This window comes from Callithrix jacchus, chromosome 5, assembly GCF_049354715.1.
Source record: "Callithrix jacchus isolate 240 chromosome 5, calJac240_pri, whole genome shotgun sequence".
Taxonomy (NCBI): domain Eukaryota; kingdom Metazoa; phylum Chordata; class Mammalia; order Primates; family Cebidae; genus Callithrix; species Callithrix jacchus.
In genome coordinates, this window is record NC_133506.1 from 118,241,887 (window position 1) to 118,264,474 (window position 22,588).

General features: G+C 49.4%; 1 protein-coding gene and 1 pseudogene across 5 annotated transcripts; one reads left to right on the plus strand and one right to left on the minus strand.

The window, feature by feature from the left end:
* Positions 1-3,427: 3,427 nt before the first annotated feature.
* On the minus strand, positions 3,428-5,548 carry LOC118153843 (X-ray repair cross-complementing protein 6 pseudogene; annotated as a pseudogene). The gene has a single exon (XR_013535880.1). The product of XR_013535880.1 is annotated as an X-ray repair cross-complementing protein 6 pseudogene (transcript).
* Positions 5,549-10,840: 5,292 nt separating this feature from the next.
* On the plus strand, positions 10,841-22,286 carry COPZ2 (coat protein complex I subunit zeta 2). Of its 4 annotated transcripts, XR_013535881.1 has the most exons (10): positions 10,841-10,971; positions 11,665-11,739; positions 13,987-14,068; positions 14,621-14,712; positions 15,180-15,235; positions 15,688-15,765; positions 18,661-18,712; positions 19,314-19,352; positions 20,019-20,132; positions 21,978-22,286. XR_013535881.1 is itself a non-coding variant. In XM_002748486.7 (9 exons), exons 1-9 carry the CDS (start codon positions 10,861-10,863, stop codon positions 22,023-22,025), a joined length of 633 nt encoding a protein of 210 aa, XP_002748532.2. In that variant the 5' UTR covers positions 10,841-10,860; the 3' UTR covers positions 22,026-22,286. The 4 variants fall into 4 exon arrangements, 2 of the variants coding, with proteins under 2 accessions (XP_002748532.2, XP_078230378.1); XR_013535882.1 differs by lacking the exon at positions 11,665-11,739; XM_002748486.7 differs by lacking the exon at positions 20,019-20,132.
* The last annotated feature ends 302 nt before the right edge of the window (positions 22,287-22,588 follow it).

Consider the following 22,588-nt stretch of genomic DNA (forward strand, 5'->3'; position numbering starts at 1 on the left):
TCAAAACGGAATTCAAAAATACAAAGTCTCAACTAAAGTACAGTGTTTAAATACAAGACGGTTTTGAAAAGGTGAGTGGTCTTTTTTTTTTTTGACACAAAAAATACAGAACAATTTTCAGTCCTAACATAATTCAAACTAAAACTGGGCAGTCATTTATCTATGTGGAGTTTCCTACATAGCCATTTCACAAAGGTGGGCAGAAAAAGGGAAAGAGAGTTGCAAGAGCCAAAGAGAGTAAAGGTATAGAGACAAACATAATTGCAACAGTAGGTCTAGGCCTGGCAGAGTGTGGGCGCCCAGGATATCTGATACTCCATGGAATGTCTTCCATTCTGTCTAGAGTTCCAGATCAAGTCTGAGCAGGTGCAAGCTTCTCAGAACCTGCTGATTAACCTTGTAAAACCCAGGGTGTGTCCTTCTTCACCCAGGAAGCCACCCCTCTCTTTTCCCCCCACACTCTCCCCCTCCCGTTTCCTGGGACAGCTGTTAATAGGACAATTACCCAAGAAGCAAAAGAAGAATCTCATGTTGATGTCTCATCAGTCCCGGTATATCCATTAAATCAGACTGAGAAGACCGCTGGAAAAAGTGAGCGCATATGCATGGCTCCCAAGGGAAAGGCTGGCAGCCAGTGTAAAACCAGGCCTTGCCCCTGCGACTGTAGGCTGTGCAGGAGAGAGAAGGCAGTGGAGCCGAAAAGAGAGTTAGGTCTAATGCACAGGGATTTGGGGCCAGCTAACAATAAAACATACATGGAAATCCCCAGCCTGGGAATAGCAGTGTTGACCGACCCAGCTTCCCCCGTAGGAAAAGCTGCTGCTGCCACCAACAGGCAAATCCATCCCACAGTCATCCCCAGAGGATGACACCTGGCAGAGAAGAGGCTGTGGGAGGGCAGGCTGGCTGGGGCTTCCATTTCTTCTGGAACAGTGAAATGGCTTTTTTCCCTTAAAGGGAAACCCAGTCTTTCTGCCATTCTGGTTCCCCATTGTCTTTCCTCTAAAAATGTCTCTAAGGCAAGGCACAGTGCCTCACACCTGTAATCCCAGCACTATGGGAGGCCCAGGTAGGCAGTTCACTTGAGCCAGGAGTTTGAGACCAGCATGGGCAACATGGTGAAAACCTATCTCCATAATTTTGAAAATGAAAAATCCAGGCATGGTGGTTCATGCCTGTACTCTTAGCTACTGGAGAGGCTGAGGTGGGAAGGTCACCTGAGCCCAGTGAGGTTGAGGCTGCAGTGAGCTGTGATCACGCCACTACACTCCAGTGTGGGCGACAGAGTGAGACCCTGTCTCGAAAAAAATGTCTTTAAGTGTTGCTAATCTATATAAGTATTTCTTACTCTCCAAACTCATCTAATCCAGGGGAATAGATTAGATAGATGATTGCCTGAGATTTCCTTACAATCCTGAGAGATTCTAGGATTACATCATGTCAGTACTAAATGTTAGCATGTTTTGCAAAAAAAAAAATCCATTAGTCTTCTGGTTAATCCAGAGATCTGGCCCCCTCTCTTAAGTGGTAAACATCATTAGCAAGCTTGTAGCTAGCCATTAAACCACCAAAAAAGGTAAAGCTCTTCTGCAAGCCAGCCTCTTTCCTATGCACCACTACCATGCTGTCTTAGAAGATTGCTTCTCAATCCTGGCTGCACATTACAATCACCCAGGCAGGGAGCTTGTAAAAAATACCAATGCCCATGTCCCACCCCACACTAATTAAAACAGCCACCCAGAGCAGAATTAGGCATCTGTATTTTGTAAAAGCTTCTCAGGTGATTCTTATGTGTAGCCAGAGTAGAGAATCACTAGCTTGGAATAAGAATCCACGTTGGATTAAAAAAACAAAAAGCAAGCAAAAGATTGTGGTAATACAGGAACACAAACTAGAATGACCATCTGACTTCTTTTTTTTTTTTACTTCTTGCTCTGTGGCCCAGGCTGGAGTACAGTGGTTGCCATATCAGCTCACTGCAACCTCTGCCTTGAGTTCAAGCAATTCTGCTTCAGCCTCCCGAGAAGCTGGTATTGCAGGTGTGGACCACCACACCTGGCTAATTTTTGTATTTTTAGTAGAGACAGGGTTTTACCACGTTGGCCAAAGCTGGTCTTGAACTCCTGACCTCAAGTAATCTGCCCACCTCAGCCTCCCAAAGTTCAGGGATTACAGACCTGAGCCACTTGCACCCGACCCATCTGACTTTTAGGATGTGTTCTTTCTCAATCCTAAAATGTTCTTTCTTCACCTTTACAATGAAAATGCCTCATTGTTCATTAGTGTCTGAGTGTAACATTTTTTGAAGCTGAGTTCAGCTGTCCTGTATGTCTTGCTATGTTGTCTGAAACACCACCAGGTAATGTTCTTTGCATAGCTCTGTGTGACATGTCACAATCAAGGAGCTGCCATTATGAGGAGGAAGAGTGGGTGCCTTGGATTCCTAGCTGGGTTCGAAAATCTGGCTCTGTCTCTTACTAGTTGGGCCATACCAAGCTAAACAGAGATAACAATAGACATATTCACAAATCTTAAAAATGAGATCAAAGGCTGGGCACAGTGGCTCACTCCTGTAATCTCAGCACTTTGGGAGGCTGAGGCAGGCGGATGACAAGGTTGGGAGTTGGAGATCAGCCTGAACACATGGTGAAACCCTGTCTACTAAAAATAGAAAAATTAGTCATGCATGGTGGTGTGCTCCTGTAATCCCAGCTACTTAGGAGGCTGAGGCAGAAGAATTGCTTGAACCTGGGAGGTGGAGGTTGCAGTGAGCTGAGATCATGCCACTACACTCCAGCCTGGGCAACAGAGTGAGACTCTCTTTCAAAAAAAAGACTTTAGAAGAAAAATCAGGTCATGTGCCTAAAGCCATTAGTGCGCCTGGGAGAAGAGCTGAGTGTAAGGCCCTGTCTTGGCCAATCCCTCTCTGCACTCACCCTACAACTTTATCTCACAGAAAGCCAAAGGCAATGAAGAAATGAGAGCTGTCCTTAGAATGGTCTACTAGAAACCTATCCTACAGACGGAACATGGAAGTTTTAGTTTCTCTCTAGAGGATGCTACCAGCACACACCTCCCCCTCTTGACATTAAGCAGGAAGGATAGAGAGAGGCTGGTACCCAAGGGAGCTGTTCCTTCTCGTCACATAAGAACAGATGCTGAAATCCTAGGACAGACAGCACAGAAATGTGGCAACAGGAGGGTGAGTCAGAGGAAACAAAATGGTCTCCCCTTTAAGTTATACCAAGACCCAGAGGAGAACCTCGTTTTAATTGCCTGCCTCCCGGGACACCAAAGGGCAGTAACCAATTCTGAGTGCACTACTTCACAGGTTCCAGCTGGGTAGGGATGTGCATAGCCCACCTCCCCGCCCTACTGGGCTACCCCAAAGGGAGCAGAGGGCAGAGAAACATGAAGGCTGCATTCTTTTTTTTTTTTTTTCCTAGTACAAACTTAGGGCTCTTTATTCAGGCAGTAAAGTAAGGAATAGCAAAGTGGGAGGGCTACACCATCACCATGGCAACAGAAAGCCTCAAAAACATAGAGTCCCTCGACTTCTGTCAGGTAGACTCTTCCTAGCTCAGGAGAAACACATTTTAACTGGTTGAGAACAAGGCCAGGCAGCCTGGCCACACTGTGGAAGGACGGCTGGGTGCGTGGCCTCTGGTCAGTCCTGGAAGTGCTTGGTGAGGGCTTCCAGCAGCTCCTGCTTCTTCAGCCCACTCTTCAGCCCATATGCCCGGCAAGCCTCTTTCAGCATGGGCACAGTGAACTTGCCCAGTGTGCCCTTGCTGATGTGGGTCTTCAGCTCTTCTTCTGAATACTCCACCTTGGGCCTTTTGCTTCCAGAACCGTGTTTTCTCTTGGTAACTTTCCCTTCAGGATTGTAATCTGGTGGGTAAACAACCTCCTTAAATTCATCCACCAGGGAACCCAGTCTTTTATTCATTGCTTCAACCTTGGGCAATGTCAGGTCCACTGCTTGTTCAGGCTCCATCAAATCCAAGGCCAAGGCCTCCAGGTTCCTGAAGTGTTGCTGCAGCACGGGGTTCTCAAAGCTGTCACTTCTGTATGTGAAGCGGAGCTTCTCAACAATAGCCTTCATCTTGTCCACCTGCTCTGGAGTTGCCATGATCTTTTCAGTAAAGGGCATCTTCCTTTTATCATCAGCAAACGGTAAAAAGACCAGCTGAAAGCCTGGAGGAGTGACCTGAATTTTCTGGTCGTCCAACTCCTCATCCTGTGGCACCAAAGCCACAAAATAAGGGGGGATGTTCCTCCGGGGTGCATATCTGCACAGTGCTGCGACCTCCTTCTCCAGACACTTGATGAGCAGAGCACTGAACAGGGTTGAGCTCCCAATCACCAGAGACTCCTCTGGGTACACGAACAGGGAGGGTCTCAGGTAATGGTGCTTCTTCAACATTACCACGGGCTTGAAGCCCATGAGCATCAAACCTGGATCATCAAATCATTTTAGCTCTTCTGTTTCCTCTTTCTCCAGTATAATCTGACGACTTCCATAGATCTGCGACCTCTTGGTATCGCTAGGCAGAAGCAAACCGCCTGTACTTGTATTAAATGTCCGGGTCTTAGTTTTCACTGGTTCATTTGTTTCTCGATAGAGCTTTATTGGAGGAGGCTTGAGAGCCTTCTGGACCAGATTATAAATGCCGACAGAGATCACTATATCTTTGTTGAGCTTCAGCTTTAACCTGCTAAGTGCTCGCTTTCTGGTCTCCTTGGGGCGAACCTTCCGCAACAGGTCTTCTAGCTTGCTGGATTTCTCAAAGTGAACCCTGAGGTCCTCATCCTCTGCTATGCTGATAATATCTCTGTAGAACAATGATATGTCAAAGCCCCCAGGTTTCTTCAGGTGCATCAAGTCAAGGAAGATGCCTGTATCTCGAAGATCACCGGCTTTGGTCCTGGCCCGGCTGGCTTTGGCACTGTCATTGCCGTGGGGGTTGTCTTCATTGGTGAAAAGCATGATCCTCTTATGACTCATCTTGAACTAGACATCACTAAAGAGGTTGGCACAGACCCACAGCACTTCACTGAGTGAGTAGTCAGATCCGTGGCCCATCAGCTCTTGGAAGCGTTTCTGTCCCTGCTGCCCCTTAAACTGGTCAAGCTCTAGAATTCGTTTTGCACCTGGATTATCCAACTCCTGTAAGACGTAAATATTTTTAAAATTCACTGAATTTTTGTCTTTCTCAGTACCATAGAACACCACTGCCAAGAGATCTCGATCACTGCTTATGATCTTACTGATGTAAACACTTTGGATACACTGGATGCTCATGTCAAAAGGAGTCAACTCATCTTCACTTTGAGATTCAAACATAGCCCTGGAAGCATCAACCAAAAAAATCAAACTATCTCTTCCTGAATATTTGTAGTCTCCACTTGCTTCAAGGTTCTCCTCTTCCTGTTCTTCTGCTTCTTCATCGCCCTCAGTTTTGTAATAGGACTCCCACCCTGACATGTTGGCGACTGCTCACTCTGGCGCAGGGAAGCGACCAACTTGGACAGAAGACGAGAATGCACGCAGGCCAGCTGCATTCTTTTTTAACCCAACTTGGCTTCCTCCTGCTGGGGAGGCTTTCCCACCGAGTCTGCTGCTGCACGTGCGCACTTCCCATGTGCTGCCAGCCTTAAACTGGAAAATCCTCTTAAGGCCATGCTCTGTGGAAGACACTGTCCCAACACTGGACACACATAACTTTCATGTTTATGTAAAACTGCATTAAAGGTGCACTTCAAGGCCAGGCACGGTGGCTAATGCCTGCAATCCCAACACTTTGGGAGACCGAGGCGGGTGGATCACGAGGTCAAGATATCGAGATCATCCTGGTCAACATGGTGAAACCCCGTCTCTACTAAAGATACAAAAAATTAGCTGGGCATGGTGGCGCGTGCCTGTAATCCCTGCTGCTCAGGAGGCTGAGGCAGGAGAATTGCCTGAACCCAGGAGGCGGAGGTTGCGGTGAGCCGAGATTGCGCCATTGCACTCCAGCCTGGGTAACAAGAGAGAAACTCCGTCTCAAAAAAAAAAAGAAATACAAAAATTAGCCAGGTGTCGTGGTGTGTGCCTGTAATCCCAGCTACTTGGGAGGCTGAGGCAGGAGAATTGCTTGAACCTGGGAGGCAGAGGTTGCAGAGAACCAAAATCGCACTACTGTACTCCAACCTAGGCAACAGAGTGAGACTCCATTTCAAAAAAAAATATGTAAAGAAATTGTTTGTTTCTTGTTTTTGTTTTTGAGATGGAGTTTCACTCTTGTTGCCCAGGCTGGAGTGCAATGGCATGATCTCGGCTCACCACAACCTCTGCCTCCCGGGTTCAAGCGATTCTTCTGCCTCAGCCTCCCGAGTAGCTGGGATTACAGGCATGCGTCAACATGCCCAGCTAATTTTGTATTTTTAGTAGAAACTGGGTTTCTCCATGTTGGTCAGGAACTCCTGACCTCAGGTGATAGCCCGCCTCGGCCTCCCAAAATGCTGAGATTACAGGCATGAGCCATCACGCCTGGCCAAGAAATTTTAAGAATAGCAACAACAGTGGTAGAGGTGGGGGGTGATGAGAACTTTGTGGTTCCTAAGCTTCCTTCCCAACCTTCTCTCACCCCTATGCCCTTGACGCCCTCCAGTGTCTTCCTGTCCCCAACCTGTGTAACTGACTCCTTCCTCACCTCCCCCATGGAGCCAGCCAGCTCCCTAAGTCCCCTATTTTCCCAGGTCTTCCTCTGACCCTTCTCCTGGCTGCTTGTCTTTCATGGTTGGTACCATATGCCAAACAGAAATGCTCCTGGAGGCTTTTTGGTGCTGTCCTTGTAAATATGGGCCAAATAAATGGACTAGCTCACAGAAATATTAAGGCATCAAAATAACCAGTGTTTTTAAAAATAACATACCAGCTGGGTGCTGTGGCTCATGCCTGTCATCCCAGCACTTTGGGAGGCCGAGGCAGGTGGATCACCTGAGGTCAGGAGTTCGAGACCAGCCTGGCCAATATGGTGAAACCCCATCTCTACTACAACTACAAAAATTAGCCAAGCATGGTGGTGGGCACCTGTAGTCCCAGCTACTCAGAAGGCTGAGGCAGGAGAATCGCTTGAACCTGGGAAGCAGAGGTTGCAGTGAGCCGAGATTGAACCACTGCACTCCAGCATTGGGTGACAGAATAAGACCCTGTCTCAAAACAAAACAAAACAAAAACCCATACCCAGCCATGACCATTGACATAACTTCTGATGATCTGGAATCCAAAAAAATAAAATGCCCAAATACTGGGTCTTTTCCCTGCCTGCTGTATCAAATAGTGTCAAGTTATGTTCCCTGTTATAACTGATAGCCTGCAAGGAAGGTTCAGATGTGCCTTCTAAGTCATCATATAGGGAGGGTCAGTAGATGCTTCCTCAAATATCTGCATGGCCTGCTTCCTCCTTTCCTTCACCTCTTTGTTCAAATGTTACTTTGTTAAAGTTTTTCTCAGCGGACTCATGAAAATGGTTTTCTGCCCTGGCAGCCCCTGACTCCTCACATTCGATACCCCATTTCTGCTCTGTTTTTCTTTGCAGCACTTATCCCCAACTCACATAATATCTACTTTACCCATTTATTTGTATATTATGTCTTGCACAGACATGTACTCATGCACACACACAAACACTTGATTGTAAGTTCCATGAGAGCAAAAATTTTCTTTTGTCTACTACTGTGTCCCAGTGGCTAGAAAAATACATAGTACATACTAAGCACTCAATAAATGTTTGTACAGCACATAAAATATGGTGTCTTTTTTTTTTTTTTTTTTTGAGATGGAGTTGCTCTGCTGCCCAGGCTGCAGTGGCATGATCTTGGCTCACTACAGCTTCTGCCTCCTGGGTACAAGTGATTCTCCTGCCTCAGCCTCCTGAGTAGCTGGGACTACAGGCACTTGCGACCATGGCCGGCTGATTTTTGTATTTTTTTAATAGAATCAGGGTTTCACCATGTTGGCCAGGCGGGTCTCGAACTCCTGCTCTCAAGTCATCTGCCCGCGTTGGCCTCCCAAAGTGCTGAGATTACAGGTATGAGCCACCACACCCAGCCAATATGGTATCATCGATAGGTACATTTTAATTATTATTAGTTAAAATGTGATATTTGTGAATATTTATACATTATCTCCCTCATCCTGAATTCCTTTATTCATTTACTTACTCCACAAATGCTTTTTTTTTTTTTTTTTTTTGAGACGGAGTTTTGCTCTTGTTACCCAGGCTGGAGTGCAATGGCGTGATCTCGGCTCACTGCAACCTCCACCTCCTTGGTTCAGGCAATTCTCCTGCCTCAGCCTCCCGAGTAGCTGGGATTACAGGCACGTGCCACCACGCCCAGCTAATTTTTTGTATTTTTAGTAGAGATGGGGTTTCACCATGTTGACTAGGATGGTCTCGATCTCTTGACCTCATGATCCACCCACCTCGGCCTCCCAAAGTGCTGGGATTACAGGCTTGAGTCACCGCACCTGGCCCTCCACAAATGCTTATTAAATATCTGTCATCACCAGGCCCTGTAAGAAATACTAGGGATTCCATAGTGAACAAGACAAGCATACTTGGCTAGGCAGTGTGGCTCACACTTGTAATCCCAGGACTTTGGGAGGCCGAGGCAGGGAGAGGGCTTGATCCCAGGAGTTCAAGACCTGCCCAGACAACACAGCAAGACCCAGCCTCTACAAAAAAAAAAAAAAAAAAAAATTGGCCGGGCATGGTAGCACATGCCTCTAGTCCCAACTACTCAGGAGACTGAAGAGAGAGAATGGCTTGAGCCTGGGAGTTTGAGGCTGCAGTGAACTATGATCACACCACTGCACTCCAGCCTGCATGACAGAGCAAGACCCTGTCTCAGAAAACAAAAAAAAGTCACATTCATTTGTTCTTGCAGGCCTCAAAGTCTCGGGGGAAGAAGGAACACCTGTAAACAAACTAGTAAAAGCTGGGATGGTGGTTTGTGCCTGTATCCCAACACTTTGGGAGGCTGAGGTGAGATCACTTGAGCCTAGTTCAAGATTAGCCTGGGCAACGTAGTGAGACCTTGATTCTTCTTCTTCTTCTCCTCCTCCTTTTCCTCTTCCTCCTTCCTCCTTTTTTTTTTTTTTTTTTTTTTTTTTTTTTTTGAGACAGGGTCTCACTCCCATTGCCCAGGCTGCAGTGCAGTGGCATGATCATGGCTTTGCAGCCTAGAACCCCCAGGCTCCGGTGATTCTCCCACCTCAGCCTCCTGTAGCTGGGACTACAAGTTCACACCACCATAACTGGCTAATTTCTTTGTAGTTTTAGTAGAGACCAGGTCTTACCATGTTGCCCAGGCTGGTCTCAAACTCCTGGGCTCAAGCCATCTGCCCACCTCAACCTCCGAAAGTGCTAGAATTACAGGTATGAGCCACTGAGCCCAGCCTTGAGACTTCATTTCTACAAAAATAAAAATAAAAACAAAATTATCTGGGAGTGGTTGCATGCACCATTGGTCCCAGCTACTCGAGACACTGAGATGGGAGGACTGCCTGAGCCCAGGAGGTTGAGGCTGCAATAAGCCCAGATCGAGCCACTACACTCCAGCCTGGGCAAGAGAGAGAGACACTGTCTCAAACAAAAAAATTAGTAAAAATAATATTTAGACATTGAGAAAGTGCAATGAAGGAAAGTGCAAAGATATCTCTATATCTCTGAGATAGAGAATGTGACAGGAGAGACCTATCACGTCAGATATGGTGGCTGTCAGGAGGACCTTTTGGTAATGACATTTCAGCGGAGGCTTGAAGTCGAGAAGGCTTGATGCATTCAGTGAGGAAAGCCCCATTCTGTAACCATCTACGGTGAGTAACTGTGGTCCACAACATAAGAGGGCTTGAAGAGAATAGGGAAGAAATTTTGAGTAAAAAACCTGGGTTCTATCCCCAGTCAACTAGCTGTACAGTCTTGAAAAGGTCACACAACCTCTGAGTCTCTCTTTCCTTAAAATGGGGGTCCATCATGCCTACCTCACAGGTGTGGGCTATATTAGATAATATATGTGAAAGTGTCAAATGTAAAATGCATGCACAGTCTTGTTACCTGTAAATGCATACATAACAGTAACATATATATCACCCGGGTGTGAATTTCCCTCTGGCCAGTATACCCTGAAATGAGATCTTGTCTTTGGTACACTTAGACCAAAGAAACCAAAACATGCTGCAAAACCCGATGTCATTGGTGGAGCATTTGTGCTGTTGGGCGTCTGGCTTGCTTCTGACGGTGCCACATCTGTGTCTTAGGAGAGCCTGGGGTGGTGTCTCCAGGACTTTGGTTCCCTTCTGCAAGTAGTGAGAGACGAATGGGAAAGCTTCTTCTCCACAGAGGGGTGTTCCCAGAACTATCCTCATCTGCTCTCGCTGACAGACCCTGTCCCTGAGATCCAAAGGGTGACCTATTTGTTCCCATGGTACCTACCAGGGCTCAACAGACAAAAGTGGGCTTTGCTTGTGTTTGCTGCTGAACCCAGGACAGCCTATAGACACCGGTGCACACCAAAGCCACAGACCGGAGTGCAGGCAGGAAGCGGGACGACGGCTGGTCTTGGGGTACTCTCAGGATGCAGAGTTCAGGGCTGTAACGGAAGGAGCCAAGGAAGAGAGAGGGAGAGGAGAGGTGGAGGAAGGGGAGGGTGGGGGTGAGGGCGGGAGGGGAGAGCAAGGAGAACGAGCCTGAGGACTGGGCCCCGAGGCAAGGAAGGCCACGCGTGAGAAGGGGCCGTAGGGCGGGCGTGGAGGCGGGGCGGCGGCAGTGGGCAGGCGGCGGGCGGCGCTGTCAGTGCGAGGCGGCGAGTGGAATGCAGCGGCCCGAGGCCTGGCCACGTCCGCACCTGGGGGAGGGGGCCGCGGCGGCCCAGGCCGGGGACCCAGCGCCGCCTGCTCAAGCTGGGGAGCCCTCGGGGCTTCGGGTATGGAGCGGGCGGGCGCGGGGGTCCCGGGCGGCGGGAGCTGGGCCGGGACGGAGCAGGGTCGGGGAGCAGCCAACTCAGAACTCGCGCCCAGTGGCTGGGAACTTTGTGTCACCCCTTGACCGGCCCCAGACCCGGGGAGAAAAAGTTCGTCCCGGCGGTGAGGAGGCCTGTCCTGACGGGGCTGAAGTTTTGGGTCCATTTGGAGCGGGGGTGGCGGGTGAGTTGCGATTCCGCGGGGAGGGTAAGGAGTGGTCTGTCTGTCCCAGACTCGGCTCCCATCGCCGGTGGGTGATGGGCATGCTTCTGGAGCCCACACGGGCCAGGGCCTGGGAGCACGCTGAGAGCGCAGGTCCAGCCCGGCCAGGGATCAGCTGGAAGGAGGAGGCTCGGCCCGCTGTCCCCCCCGGCCCAGGTTCTGTGATACACTCCGACTCGGGCTCTGGAGTAGTCAGTGCATGACAGAACTTGGGCCCGGAAGGACCTTCTGCACCCAACGGGCACAGCCCCCACTAGGGCCTGCAGTGGAACATCTGTCTGGGAGTGGGCACCTGCGTTGGCCCATGTGGCACAGGGTTGGGTAGAACGAGCTGTGGACCTTGAGGGCTGGGGTTGCTGGTGCCTGAGGATGTATCCTAGGCCAGCCCATGGATCGATCCATCAGGAGCCAAACAGAACTCTCCCTGATGTCAGTTGCAGGAACCTTCCCTCTACACCATCAAGGCTGTTTTCATCCTAGATAATGATGGGCGCCGGCTGCTGGCCAAGGTAACATCTGACCCCACCCGTGAGGGGCACAGTTCCCACCCAGCTGACACTCCTGTCTTAGGAGAAAACTCCACGGTGATCTCTGACTCAGGGCAGCTCAGCTTAGACCCCTCCAGAGGTCCTTCTCATCCTCCTGCCTTGTCAAGGTGCTGCTACCTGAAGTGAGGGGTCTCCTCTGTTTCTACTCATGCTCCCTGAAGTGTTGTTTTCTCATCATTCTGCTACTGGCCAGTTGGACCTGGGCCTGGGAAAGTTCTGCCTAATGGGTTAGTGGAGTGTTGAGCCTCTGACTCAGGAGTCTTAGTCCCTAAACCCCCAAACAAACTCTTTTGTTCTTTGGGGTTTGTCTCTAAACCTCCTCAAAACCTCCACTTTTGTTCTACAGCTTGGTAAACACTAAGGATTTAGTCTAAGGAGTCTAAGGATTTAGAACCAGATGGGATTTTAGAGACTGTATAATCCAACTCTTTTAATTTCACAGATGAAGAAAATGAGGTGTAGAGAAGCTAAGTGAGTTGCCTGAGGTCACAAGAATTAATATCCTAACAGATCCAAACTCAGGTTTTACTTATTACTTAATTTTTTCACTTCTCCCATTTTACAGGTTTCACGGGCAAACTCAGGTTTCTTGACATGAAGCTCAAGGTGGTTTTCACTGTACCTCCCATTCAATTATCTGGCATCTATCCTAGCAAACATGGCCTGAGCAAACCAAACTAAAATAATCCAAAAATAAATTTTTACTGTTTACACAATTAATTATTGTGGAGCTGTAGCATCTGCATTAGCTATGACGTGCATTTAAGGCCAGCTTCAGTGGCTGATCCTCCCAGCACTTTGGGAGACTCAGGCAGGTGGATCGCTTGAGCCCGGGAGTGCCAGACCAGCCTGGGCAACATGGTAAAACCCCATCTCTACAAAAAAAAAAAAAAAAATTAGCCAGGTGTGGTGGTATGTGCCTGTAGTTCCAGCAACTTGGGAGGCTGAAGTGGGAGGATCACCTGAGCCTGAGAGGTTGAGGCTGCAGTGAGCCATGATCGAGCTACTGGACTCCAGTCTGGGTGACAGAGTGAGACCTCATTTCAAAAAATAGATTTTCTGTTTGTTTGTTTGGAGCTGAAACTTATTTGTTTTTATGATATTCAAATAAGCTTTTTCACCACAGCAGCGGCCAGCAGGGAGACTGCTAATCTGCTTGCAGATTGAGTACTAAGTGGCAAAATCCACATCCAGAAAACTGAAAACTGAGCTGACCATACCTTGCCCTAGCAGATGGTCAGAGGTGGATCAGCAAGGCCAAAGGTTCTCGCTCCCTACAGATTAAGAAACTGAGTCAGAGAGAGAGGCTCACCATTCCCAAATAAAAAATGTTAATTTAGTTATGGGATATGTGCCAGGAATTATTTCTTAGATATTTAATCTTCACTATCACCCTGTCTGCAGTCAGACCATCCTTAGTGCTGAAATCCAGCTTTGGCCTCACAACTGTGAGATGTTGGGGAAGTTACCTGACTTCTTTTTATTTTTTAGAGACAGAGTCTCACTCTGTCGCCAGGCTGGAGTGCAGCGGTACAATCTTGGCTCACTGCGACCTCTGCCTTCTGGGTTCAAGCGATTCTCCTGCCTCAGCCTCCCAAGTAGCTGGGACCACAGGTGTGCACCACCACAGCCAGCTAATTTTTGTATTTTTAGTAGAGACGAGGTTTCACCATGTTGGCCAGGATGGTCTCAATCTCTTGACCTTGAGATCCACTCACCTTGGCCTCCCAAAGTGCTGGGTTTAACAGGCGTGAGCCACCGCACCTGGCCATTACCTGGCTTCTTGATGTCCCACTTTCCCCATCTGTGTAATGGGGAAAATAAAGTAGCTGTTGTTATTATTGTTTAAAAAAAGACTCCTGCTTTTGCTATAGACTCAGGGTGCTGTAGAATTAGTGTGCCCTAGAGATCACACCAGTCCTTAGCATGCCAAACATCTGCTGAATGTACAAGATCCTTTAAGAAACCAGGAGGAGACTCCAAAAGTAGGCCTCAATATCCTACTTTTTGGGACTTTCTTTGCTTAGAATTTGTTTTGGAAGAAGTAGTGAACCAGCAGGCCTAGGGTGCAGTAATGGACAGATGGGGCAGGGAAGCAGGATCCCACTTGCCTAGCACCCACTATTTCCTGCCCCCCCCACCCCCGGCTCCAGGGAGAAGCCAGTCTGTGTGGAAAGCTATGGTCCCTTCTCCTTCCCTTTCTCATAGTATTATGATGACACATTCCCCTCCATGAAGGAGCAGATGGTTTTCGAGAAAAATGTCTTCAATAAGACCAGCCGGACTGACAGTAAGTGTTCCCCTCTTCCTCCACCAGACTCTCAGATGCCCACTGATCTTCTCCATCTGGACACATCTGTCCTGTTAGCCTTGCACACCCACAGGCCATTTCCCTTTCTTCAGTGGCTTTTTCTCTCCTTCCCTGTTGTTCTCCACTCCCTTCCTCTAGAGAACCTCCACTCCCTGTCACTCTCCAAACCCCCCGACCCAACCCGAGCATCCCCAGACCTCTCTCTAGCTGAGGAGGCCAATAGTGTTGGGGTCCCAATGTGGATCTGGTCCCAAGGTGCTGCACAGGGTGGGAGTGTGGGCAGGAGGTCAACTGGTCAACAACTGGGCTTGTTACCTCCTTGGTTTGAGGCGGTCCCTAGAAATAGAGTAGCAGATAAGGGGAAGGACACAAGGCAGCCTAATGGTAGTGTCCCTAGTGTTGGTCTTTCCAAGGGTTCCCTAGAAAGGGGAGAAGGAAATAAGAGGAGAGGCACAGAGTCATAGATAAGGAGGAGGGGCTAGGCTGGGACCAGGCAAGGTGGCCAGGACTGAAAGCTCCCTCCACTTCTAGGTGAGATTGCATTTTTCGGGGGCATGACCATCGTCTACAAGAACAGTATTGACCTCTTCCTATACGTGGTCGGCTCATCCTACGAGAATGAGGTGAATTCAGGAGGTTGGGTCAATACAGAGCGTCTATGGGGAAATGGCCTGGAATCTGGGCTTGAGGCTGGACCCTGGAGGCTCACCATTGGACTGTCCTTCTTGGCTCCATAGGGTAGAGGGGGGCAACCAGAAGGGTTCTTTCTGGGACAGTGTATATCCTCTATGCCCCTTAGTTTCCTTGGGAACCAGGAATGAGGTCATTACTTCCTCTGCAGGGAGGCTTTGTCCTTCTTAAACCTAACTAAAGAAGGATACACTCAATGTCTCCCAGTGGAGAACTCCAGTTTCCCAGCCCAGACACAGGGAAGTTCCTTCTAATGTCACATTGCAGTCAGTCTCCAGCCCAGGCTCTGAAAAGGGAGAACTCTCCATTGCTGCCCACACAGGTGGGCTCCAAGGGCTTCTTTTGACGTTCTCAACCTCAAGCTCTCTTGTTTTCCTCCTCCCATATCTGCCCATCCCAGCTGATGCTCATGGCTGTTCTCACCTGCCTGTTTGAGTCTCTGAACCACATGTTAAGGTGAGTGAGGTTCTCTGCCCTCCAAGGACCCATCCCCCAGGCCCTGATATGTCACAGGGCTCTTCCTCCCTGTTTTTCTCCTGAAGTCCCCAAAAGACTAGGATAATCCAAAAAGAAAAGTTCACAGTTGATACAATGAACTGAAGTCGGGCTATGCTATAGCATCTAACTTGGTTGTGAAATGCATATGGGGTCCTGTAGTGGGTGTTGAGGTGTTAAGGTCCAAAGTGTAGGAAGTTGGACAAGGTGGGGTACAAGTAAGCAGAACTGCCCTGTGCTCAGGAATGACCTGCATGGGCTCTGGGCTCACTACCCTTCACATTCTCCTTTCCATTCCTTGTTTGATAAGGGGTAAATGCGGCAGTCTTTGGAGAATGGGGTTGGCCTCACCTAGGCAGGGACTCAGTTCCTTTCAGCCACAGGAAGGCTCAGGAGTTTGTGTCCACCTTTAGGAAGAACGTGGAGAAGCGCTGGTTGCTAGAGAACATGGACGGAGCCTTCTTGGTGCTGGACGAGATTGTGGATGGCGGGTAAGGAGGGGACGGTCAGGGACACTCACAGCAGCAGTGCCTTTGAGAGTCAGCAGCAGTGCCTTTGAGAGTCATCAGCCCCAGATGGCACCCAGCATGGCCAGAAGTCTGACCAATTTCTCCCTCTCTCCCCCCCTGCATATTTCCAGGGATCCCATTCCCCCACCCCTTCCCCTTACTAGCGCCCCACTCATGAAGATGGAAGTTGATCTCAATGTTAGCCACAGTCAAGCCAAACAAGACAATAACCTGATGTCAAACTATGGCAGACTGTTGAATAGGCAGGGTTTGGGATTTTCCCCAAACCCTGCCTATTCAAGAGTCTCCAATGCCCAGGGGAAGCACAGATTCTGGCCCTCTCTGTGAGGACTTCAGACAGTCCTAGCAGCCCCACACCTCCCGCTCTTAGGGCTCAATTCCAACACCAGTTAGATGCGTGATCTGGATCAATCACTGACTCCCCGAGCCTTACTTTCTCCATCTTTAAGATGGGGATAATAAGGGATTGTGGGGATGAAATGAGAGGATACATGTGAAGTTGAGGATCTCGTTCAATAAATGTTGCCTCCTATTGGTATGCTAGTATATTTTTAGGAAACTAGGAGCACTTTTCAGAAAAGTTGGTTCATGAATTTCCATCAGGGGATCAATATTCTGGGAGAAAAATAAGTTCTGGCTGTGGGACAAAGGATAATAGAAACTTCTTGAGCACCTTAAAAACATACATACATCTATCATTAGATCTTTTTTTTTTTTTTTTTTGAGATAGAGTCTCCCTCCTGTTGCTCAGGCTGGAGTGCAATGGCACCATCTCAGCTCACTGCAAACTCCACCTTCCTGGTTCAAGCAATTCTCCTGCCTCAGCCTCCCAAGCAGCTGGGATTACAGGCATGTGCCACCACGCCCAGCTAATTTTGTATATTTAGTTAGAGACAGGGTTTCTCTATGTTGGTCAGGCTGGTCTTGAACTCCCAACCTCAGGTGATCCACCCACCTTGGCCTCCCAAAGTGCTGGGATTATAGGCTTGAACCACCGTGCCTGGCTGCCATTATATCATTTTAGAGATTAGGAAACAGGCCCAAAGGTTCAAGTAACATGCCAGAGGTCACTCACACAGCGAAGGAGCGGCAGGGCCAAGATCTAAAACCACGTGCATAGTTCCAGGGGCTGTGCTCTTTCCGTGGCACTGTACTGAACTGCCTGGGGCACTAAGGAATGCTTCCGTCTCTATAGCCATTAACTGCCTGCTACTGCTAGGCCTCCTGCAGATTTCTGGAACTCAAAAGAGAGTAGAGTAAGGCCAGGTTTGGGGGAGCCAGAAGCATAGACAATCTGGTGAACTCTCTTGAAGGAAAACTTTACACAAACACACACAAAACTACATATGCAAAACGAGAAGCAGGGCTCTGGATGGCTTGTGCATAGGAGGATGCCTGAGGTGTAAGCTTCACAAGCCTCCTGTCTTTGCCTCGGAGGAGCTCACAATTTCCTGCCAAGAAAAACTGGGGAAGCGCCAGTCGGGAGGCAACGCCTAAACTGGAGCCTTGGCCTGGGATGCTCTGTCTTTTTCTATTATTATTATTTATTTATTTTAAAGATGGGTTTCACCATATTGGTCAGGCTGGTCTCGAACTCCTGACCTCAGGTGATCCGCCCACCTCAGCCTCTCAAAGTGCTGGGATTACAGGTGTGAGCCACCGCGCCCAGCTATGCTCTGTCTTTATGGATTACAGGACCTCTGTTTAGGGAGCCTGGGGCAGAGGGTGCCCAGCCCAAGGATGGGACCTGGAAGAGGCTCCCAAAAAATGTTATTTCCAGCAATTTGGTAAAAAAAGAAAAAAAAAAGCTTCTGGCCTGGAGGAGCCTCTAAGGAGGTGCACTCAGATCCTGTCATCTTTGTCCTGCCGCAGTGACAGGCTGTCACACCCATGTACCCTACATGTACATACCCCCAAGGCCTCATGAAGGAGTGCCTGCTCTCTGAGAAAAGCTACAATATTTGAGTCTATCAAAAGGGAAGTTTTTTTTTTTTTTGAGATGGAGTCACACTCTGTAGCCCAGGCTAGAGTGCAGTGGTACAATCTTGGCTCACTGCAACCTCCACCTCCCAGGTTCATGCAATTCTCCTGCCTCAGCCTCCTCAGTAGCTGGGATTACAGGTGTGCACCACCACACCTGGCTAATTTTTGTACTTTAGAGATAGCGTTTTGCCACGTTGGCCAGGCTGGTCTTGAACTCCTGACCTCAGGTGATCCGCCCATCTCGGCCTCCCAAAGTTTTGGAATTACAGGCATGAGCCTCCGTGCCCAGCTTTAAAAACAAAACAAAACCTTAAAAATGTTTAAAGTAAAAAAAAAATGGGAAGAAGTTGGGTGGATGCTTACTTTTGGAGTTTCATTTCTTTTATGGGGGCATGACCCCATGCCATAAAATAACAGTGCGACAAGTTAAGAACCCCCAGGGCCTTCCTTGCTAAGTCTTTTCACAGGAATCCACCCCTAAACCCAGAAGATGAAGTGAACTTTCAAGAGCTCTGAGTTTTGAGATTCCCTGCTTTTGACAGCCTGATCGTTCTAGACCAGACTGTTACCCAGTTTCGAAGATTTTGCCCAGGGATGACAAAGCATGTGGAGCACTGGGCTGAAGCATCAGGGAATCAGAGCTGAGGCCTCCCCCCCCCTCCATGCTGAGGGAGAGTTCTGACTTGAGGGCTCTCAGTGGGAAGGAACCTGGAAGGTGGAGATGTTGCAGGATGCAGAGGGGGAGAGAAGAGATTTGATAAGATGTTGCAGGATGCATAAGGAGAGGGAAGGGGAAGAGGTTTGTTGCAGGACGCATAGGGAAAGGGGAGGATCGTGCCATTGATTTGCCTCGTTTTTTATCTCATCTTGTAGTGTGATTCTGGAGAGTGACCCTCAGCAAGTGATCCAGAAGGTGAATTTTAGGGTAAGAGTCTTCCTGCATGTCCACTTACTCCTCTAGGCTGCCCTTCCTGTCCTCCCTAGGCACGGGGCTACCAGGGCCGAGATGGTAGAAGCCCAAGTTCCTCTAGCAGAAGCCAACCACTGGGCTGATAAACTTCTTAGGGGTGGGATGAGCCGCGGAGTGGGGGCTGGGATGTCAGTTAATGGAAGACATCTTCCTGTCCTCTCCCTAGCTAGGAGCACAAGTACTTCACCTCTTTCCTGGTAGGAATTATAGACTAGGGAAATAAATACATCCTCAAAGAGGTACCAGGTGGCTGCCCTGGCCTTGAGGTTAGAGGTCAGGGGTTTGGATAGAACCTCCCTGCCTTGTTTGCCTTTCTCATATCTGGATGAAATCTTCCTTCCCATCTTCCCTCACCCTCTATGCACCATAGCAGAATCCCAGGGGTCCTGGCTTCCAAATGACAGGCTGCAGGACTTCTACTAACCAGTGATACAGATGCAGCTCTAAATCACCCTAACCACTGCACCACCTCACCCATTCCCCCAAGCCCCTTTCACCTCCCTGACCTAGACCCTCACCCTGGTCCGACCCCACCCTTTGACTCGTTTCCTTACAGGCAGATGATGGCGGCTTGACTGAACAGAGTGTGGCCCAGGTAGGCTCTCCTGCATCTGCCTTGGCTAGAAATGGTCTAGAGAAATACAAGGAGCAGAGCGTCCTAGGGGGACCCAGTAGGGCTATCAAGGCTAAAAACCAGGGGTGTAGAAGGGAGGGATGAGGCACTGACAGGTCATATCTTGGAAAGACTCACTGGAGGCCTCTGGGCTCTCCAAGTTGGGGGCGCTGGGTACTAATAGAAGAATGGGCATGCTACTATCAGCCCACCTCCTCTCCTGGCTTGGTTTAGTTGGATTGAAAGTGGGATGAGCTGACTACTTTGGAGATGGCTGGGTCACTTGTCTCCTCGAAAAATCTGGGAACTCAGGCCTCTGGTGCACTCTCTACTCAAACCTGGAAAGGGTACCAAATAGGAGTTTGGCTCCTAAACCCTGTCCTTGCCATTTAGAGTGCATGCTGGGATTGTTAAAGGACTCTCAAACCCATGATAGGATCTGATTTTCCCCACTCATCATTTGTCACCTTGCCCGTGAATGACCTGGCTATGGAAGAACCTGCCACAACCCTGCATGGTCCTATCCGGAGGTGCATGCGGAGAGGCCAGGGGATGTTCCTGGCTCTGAGGCCTGATCAGTTCCCCAACTGTACAAACTTCCTGCTACTTCAGGCTGACTGTCTTGACCTCTATTCTGTCTGCCTGCAGGTCTCTCTGCTCAGACTAATCCTGCTTATATGGAACTTCCCGCCCTGGCACTAACTCCTTGTGCTGTGGTGGCCCTGCCGAGATGAGCCTGTGCTGTCTCATGTAGAGCCCCAGGTGTGGTACCCACTTTCCTGCACTGCCCTTGGCATTCACTCTGCCTCACCCTCCCCTCTGATTCCCCATGTTTCCTCATACCATGCTAAAATGAATGCAGCTGCAAAGCAATTTTCAGGGTGGAAAGAGGGTAGAGAGTAATGAGCAGAGCAGATAACCATGCAGGTGTGGCCGGGCACAGTGGCTCATGCCTGTAATCCCAGCACTTTGGGAGGCCAAGGAGGGTGGATCACGAGGTCAGGAGTTCAAGACCAGCCTGGCCAAGATAGTGAAACCCCATCTCTACAAAAAAAAAAAAAAAAAAAAATTAGCCAGGTGTGGTGGTGGGCACCGGTAATCCCAGCTACTTGGGAGGCTGAGGCAGAGAAATTGCTTGAACCTGGAAGGCAAAGACTGCAGTGAGCCAAGATTGTGCCATTGCACTCCAGCCTGGGCAATAGAGACTCTGTCACACACACACACACACACTCACAGAAAGAACACTGGTGCTTATGGAAGTCATCCCAGGATAAATGTTCCACCATACCACCTAAAGCTGGGTGACCTAGGGCAAGTTACTCACCCTCTCTGGGCCTCACATAATAGCAGGACCCTTCCCCTGGAGTTATGAGAATTCAATGAGCCAATACATGGTAAGCTCTTAGCAGGCTCCAAGAAAGTTAACACATGCTGAATAACCATCAGTATTTTTCCAGAGGGAGAAAGAATGAAAACATAGCATTTTTTTTTTTTTTTTTGAGATGGAGTCACCCAGGCTGGAGTGCAGTGGCATGATCTTGGCTCACTGCAACATCTCCCTCCCCAGTTCAAGCGATTCTCCTGCCTCAGCCTCCCAAGTAGCTGGGACTACAGATGCACGCCACCATGCCTGGCTAATTTTTTTGTATTTCTAGTAGAGACGGGCTTTCATCCTGTTGGTCAGGCTGGTCTCGATCTCCTGACCTTGTGATCCACCCGCCTTGGCCTCCTAAAGTGCTGGGATTACAGGCCTGAGCCACCGCGCCCAGCCAAAAACAGCACTGTAGATGGAATTCTTGTGTAAAAACCAAGGAAGCTGCAGGTAGCCAATGGGGGATAAAATCAGGAGAAAGATTCTGGCGAGGAGAATCAGGCAAACCCTAAGCCACTGTCCCCAAGAGAGGAGGGAGACTGTGTAGGAGGAGACATACACAGTGTTCCCTCCTTCTCTGGAAGGGAATGAGGCTGAGTGGCTGGAGGGACAATCTAAGGGACACACCTGGAGTCCCGTCCGCCTCTCCCGCTTTGGTATTGCGCATGCGTGTGTGCACTTGTACTGATTTGTGTAAGCACTGGGCTGAGACTTTCCGCTGCAGGGCCTGGGAGTGCACACAGCTAAGAGCAGGCACCCCACGGCAGTGTCTGGCCAGCCACCCTTTGCCAGCTGTGCCACATCAGCAGTGGTTGGGGTGGGGTGTTGAGGATACATTGCCAGCCCTGGCCAGAGCTAAAGGTTTGCTGAGGCATCTGAGCACAAGGAGTGTCAGGCCTGGGCCCCATCTCCACCTGGATGTGGTACTGTGGGCAGGAACTCTCATGCCATAACAAGGGGGAGACAAGGCTGCTGCCACACCCACGCTGCAGATGCAGGAGCCAGAGGTCTGGCAGGCTTGGGCATGAGGTGGGAGCTGGCTGTAGCCAGTTTGGTCTGCCCTTTCTGAGGGAGGGTTGGCGGAGTTTAAGCCAAGTGGAGACAAGCTGCTGCCACCTAGTGACTGGGGGTTGCAGGGGCGCTTGGGAAAGGTGGGCTTTGGACCTCTTCCCCATGACTGTGTGTGGAGGCATTTGACATTCTTCTCAATTCTCTCTCAACCTCCCCCACCCCAGGTTCTTCAGTCCGCCAAGGAACAAATTAAATGGTCGTTATTGAAATGAAGGCTGTGGATTCAAGGCTCCCTGCCCTCCAGACCATTTCCCCACTCCTGGTAACAGCCCAAAGATCCCAGGGTCAGGAGAGACCCCTCTGCATCCCCAGGCTCCTCCCAGAACTGACTCCTAAGGTCTCCAGCCAGGGAGTCTGAGATGCAAAAGTCTGGCCTCAGCAGAGTCACCTCTTCTCATTGCCCTGGCCTTAACTCATACCCTAGGCATTCCTAGCCCTGGGGCCCTAATAAATCTGCTTTTGTCTTGTGCCAAGGGTCTTCTTATCTCTTGGCCTCAGAAGTGTGTGTGTTCAGATAAGGGCTCCTGCACCTTCTGTGGCTCAACATAGGGATATCCAGTACCAGGGTGAGGCGTGTCCCTGTGGTTGTGTGATTGGGGAGAGATGTGGGACAATGGAAAGGGGACTATTTAACACCGTGAGGGGGTGCGACGCTGGTATCACAGAGCCCCTTGTGTGGCGCATACTGCCAGGTAGGGGAGGGCAAAACATGGTACCTCTATTTTGCGGTGCAGTACATACATGATGGCTCCGCTGGGGATTCCTTGAGTCACTT

Bases quoted from the DNA above. Each gene is read 5' to 3' on its own strand.
- COPZ2 (XM_002748486.7), top strand. From the start codon at position 10,861: ATGCAGCGGCCCGAGGCCTGGCCACGTCCGCACCTGGGGGAGGGGGCC. The intron at 14,069-14,620 runs GTAAGTGTTCCC...CTCCACTTCTAG, and splicing joins TAAGACCAGCCGGACTGACA to GTGAGATTGCATTTTTCGGG. The intron at 14,713-15,179 runs GTGAATTCAGGA...TGCCCATCCCAG, and splicing joins GCTCATCCTACGAGAATGAG to CTGATGCTCATGGCTGTTCT.